This window comes from Charadrius vociferus, unplaced genomic scaffold (genome assembly GCF_000708025.1).
Source record: "Charadrius vociferus isolate BGI_N301 unplaced genomic scaffold, ASM70802v2 scaffold698, whole genome shotgun sequence".
In the NCBI taxonomy this organism is placed as follows: Eukaryota; Metazoa; Chordata; class Aves; order Charadriiformes; family Charadriidae; genus Charadrius; species Charadrius vociferus.
Genome location: NW_009649598.1, coordinates 354,369 through 357,929, shown reverse-complemented (window position 1 = coordinate 357,929; position 3,561 = coordinate 354,369). Strand labels below are relative to the sequence as shown.

Here is a 3,561-nt window from a genome sequence, read left to right as displayed (position 1 = left end):
GGTTAGTTGGGGGGGTGGGGGGGTAAATTAGGGTGGGGTCCCCGGGGGGGGGGGGGGGGGGCTGGCAGGTCAGCATCTCCCCCTTTTCCCAGCGAGGGCTGCGCAGAAAATAAAAAGGCTGTCAAAAAGGAGGGCAAAAGCCACCCGGAGCCACCAAGGATTCATCGATCCGACAGGCAGAGAAAATGAAAACACTCGGAGGAAGCATCGCACTCGTGCTGCCATTAGCAGCGAGCAGCTAAATTAACACACGGCTTTCGAGAGGTAAAGGACCTGCCTCCTCTCCGAGGCGGGCAGCGCTTGAGAAGCAGCTTTGCTGTGACTGTTTTTAATTAAACCAAGCACTCGACGCTCTGAATGCGGCATCAGATCTTCACATGCGTGGCTTTAATTAAAGCTCCGGCTTTCCCCTAATCAAAGCACATAAATCCCAGCAAAGAGCTGCAGGTTCTCCCTTGGGCTCACTTCCAATCCTCAGCTCTCCTCGCACTCAGGCAGATTCTCGGCTGCTACGGTACGTTATCGCTGACGCTCCAGCAATACCTTCAACCGCGGCCGAGCCTTTTCCTCTCACATCTGCTCCTCTGACACACTCCTCTCCTCAAGTGACAAAGTTCAGCTGTTATTGAGTGCGTGGAGCTTTCTGCTGCAGACCCCCAGCCAGATGTGGCTTTGGATCACCCCCGAGAAGCTGCTATTTCTCCCACAGTCCAGCTGTTTGCAGTTATTTGCTTGCGAGACAAGAGCTGTTGTACTTTGGCAAGACGAGGAGCGCTTCCGAGATGCTCCAAGGCGCGGGGTGGCAGCAGCCAGTAGCACAAGCACATGGGAAGACCACGTCAAGAGCTGGTAGGGGCTTAAATACGGTCGGGAAAAGAAGAGTTGAACTTAGCACAAAGGCAGCCGAGGCGATACTGCGAAGAACCGAAGGTCAGCCAAGCCCAGAAGATCTCAGAGGGTCTCTCTCCTTCCCACGCACGGTGGGGCACTAGATGGCACTCGCAGCAGCACACACCCGCACCGGTTATTCCCGGAATAAAAATCACTAGGACTGTTAGCTGTGGCCAAATAAACGCTTTAACAACTTGATTGTTCACCGCAGTAATAAGCGATTTGAGGAGAATCGCTGCCATTATGGACAGCGCACCGGTGAAAAGCTATAGGCTATTTAAAAATAATGACTCTGCCCAGCCAAAGGCTGCAGTTAGGAATTCTGCTTATCATCAATTAGCGGCTGCTTTGCCAACAAAGGACAATGCTGAGCCCACAGGACAATACTTCCCAGATGGCCTTGTCCGCAACAAATTAAAGTTGCAGCCCTGGATGAAGCAGGAGCTGTTTAAACACAGGAAGCTTTTTGGAATTAACTCTGTTCCTACTCCTCCGAAAGGAACACCTCCCTCCCCCCCGCAGCTCGGGAAACTCGGGAAGAAAATATTCCTGGGATGCTGCTCTCGAGCCACGCGCGTGCTCCTCAGCCGCACGAGGCAAGGTCAGAGAGGGGAAGTGACCACCTACCGGGTGCTGCACATTCGGGAATAACCGTGTCCTCGCACACGGCGGAGGGACAAGCATCAGCCTGGGCACACCGTCTTATTTGAGGTGACGCACAGTCCCTCTCCGAACCCCGCTGCGGAGGTTTGCTACCAGAGGGACTGCAGGACACCCTCCCACACACAGCCTGCAGCAACCGAGAGCTAGAAATTTACGCCACGGCTTGAAAAATACGCTTGGTAACACGGTAAAGAGGACGCAGAGGACTTTTGCGCAGGAAACCCCATCAACACGCTCCCACGCAGGCTGTCGCCGCGAACAGACCGCCCCGAAATCTGCCTCTCTCGAAGCCAGCAGGACAACCGCCCTCTCGGCAGGCAGACGAAGAGCGCTCTCCCTCGCTACGTGCCTGGCCGCTGCTCTCCTCAGACTGTACCAGCCTTCGCCAAGACCCTCCCGACCAGCCGTACCTTTGCTCGGTCAGTATCTCCAGAACGTTTTCGGCCAGCCAGATGTTCTTCGCCGTCACATCCCCGCCTGAAAGCAAAGAGCAACAGGGAAAAGCCAAATGAACCAAGTGCGGTTCTGTTACCAGACTCAACTGAACCACCGACCGCTTCGATCCCTGCAGCCCCAGGAAGGCAAAGCTAATTAAGGAGTTTGCTCCGTGTCTGGAGAACACACTCCTGCCTGGTCCCACTCTGCCGGTCGCACGTGCTTGGCTGTTCCTAGATATAGCACATTTCGAGGTACAAGCGCCTTTCTGTTAGGGGATCGAGGGGGTCTTTGCTGCAACAGTATTCTTGCAAAAGAACTGAGTCAGTAATTATCCCTCTGGAAAGCAAAGGAGATGCCAGAAAGGGATGGGATTCGGGAGCTGGGAAAGAGAAAACATTTGCTGAGCCTACGAAAGGGAAGTGGTGTCTGCAAAGAATGCCCAAACTCTCAAATAAAGGTCAGGTGTCAAAGCGGCGTCTCACGCCCTCAGCGTGGGCCTTCAGCACGAAGCTGGAGTCTTTGGCCGACGTCGCTGGGAGCGGAGCGGGACTCCTGCTCGCAGGGGTGCAGAAAACGCCTAAAGCAGGCAAGCCAAAACAATGGGATCATAACAATTAAGGCATCGTAAAAGCGGTGAGAAGTGAGACAGCGGCGTCCTTCCAGAACAGAAGGGGCCCTGAAGAGGGAGGTGCAACCGAGGGGAAACAAGGGATGCCTTCACCACGGGTTTTTAAAATGTTCTGTTTACACTGTGACAACAAGGGCCAGGGCAGCTTGGCTCGCGCTCAGGACTCTGTCCCCTCCCTCCCCATTCTTCCTCCCCTGAAGAGCAGACACGGCAATTTCCAAGCCAGGCTGCCGGGCCCCGTGTCATGGGCGCGTACAATCAAAACACAATGTCAGGTTTTACGGTGGGACATTAATTCCTCCTTCGTGGACGTCAGTGGCCGGCACTAGAGCTGAGCAGAGAACACGGAAGAGGCACCGTTCCTGTGAATCCGGAAAGGCGTGTGCGGGTGTATGTGTGTACGGTTGTGGGGTGCTTACACCCAGGGCTGGGGGGGAACACGTTACAGGCTACCGCACGGCCAGTGCCAGCTCCCTGGAGGAGCTACTGACTTTACGTGGGGTGAAGCAGCCTCCTGCGTCCCTGATGAGTTACAGAGGAGCCATGCGCACGGCTCTTGCCATCCCAGAGGTCGGAGCAGGGACTAAGGACGATCCTGGTGCTCTTGCGCAGTACTACGGGGTGAAAGCTGGCAGCAACAGGAACCAATACGCTTCCTGGCTGTTCCGGCATTTGCCAGAAGCCTCCTGGCTCCCTCTGTGATTCACCCCCTCGTAGAAGCTGTTGGGAGCAACAGAATTATCCTCTGTTTCATCCTCCCTGGAGAGATATCCTCACCAGACAGGTTGGGACAGGCTCGGTCCCTGCCAGCGAGCCCTGCTCCTGCCCCTCAGCTGGGTACAGAGACATTCGGGAAGCGTATCCGGACGTGGCTGCACGGCAGCGCAGTCTCTGGCTCTGACGCCAAGGGCCGCACGCCACGAGTCAGCCCTGGTCCCACC

General features: G+C 55.7%; 1 protein-coding gene across 1 annotated transcript in view; it reads right to left on the bottom strand.

Annotated features, from left to right (window-relative positions):
* INTS3 (integrator complex subunit 3) overlaps positions 1–3,561 on the bottom strand; it is a 49,406-nt gene that overhangs the window by 28,950 nt on the left and 16,895 nt on the right. The window contains exon 7 of the mRNA XM_009890464.1: positions 1,965–2,051. Within this exon, the coding sequence (XP_009888766.1) occupies positions 1,965–2,051 (87 nt within the window). The remainder of the gene's footprint in view (positions 1–1,964; positions 2,052–3,561) is intronic.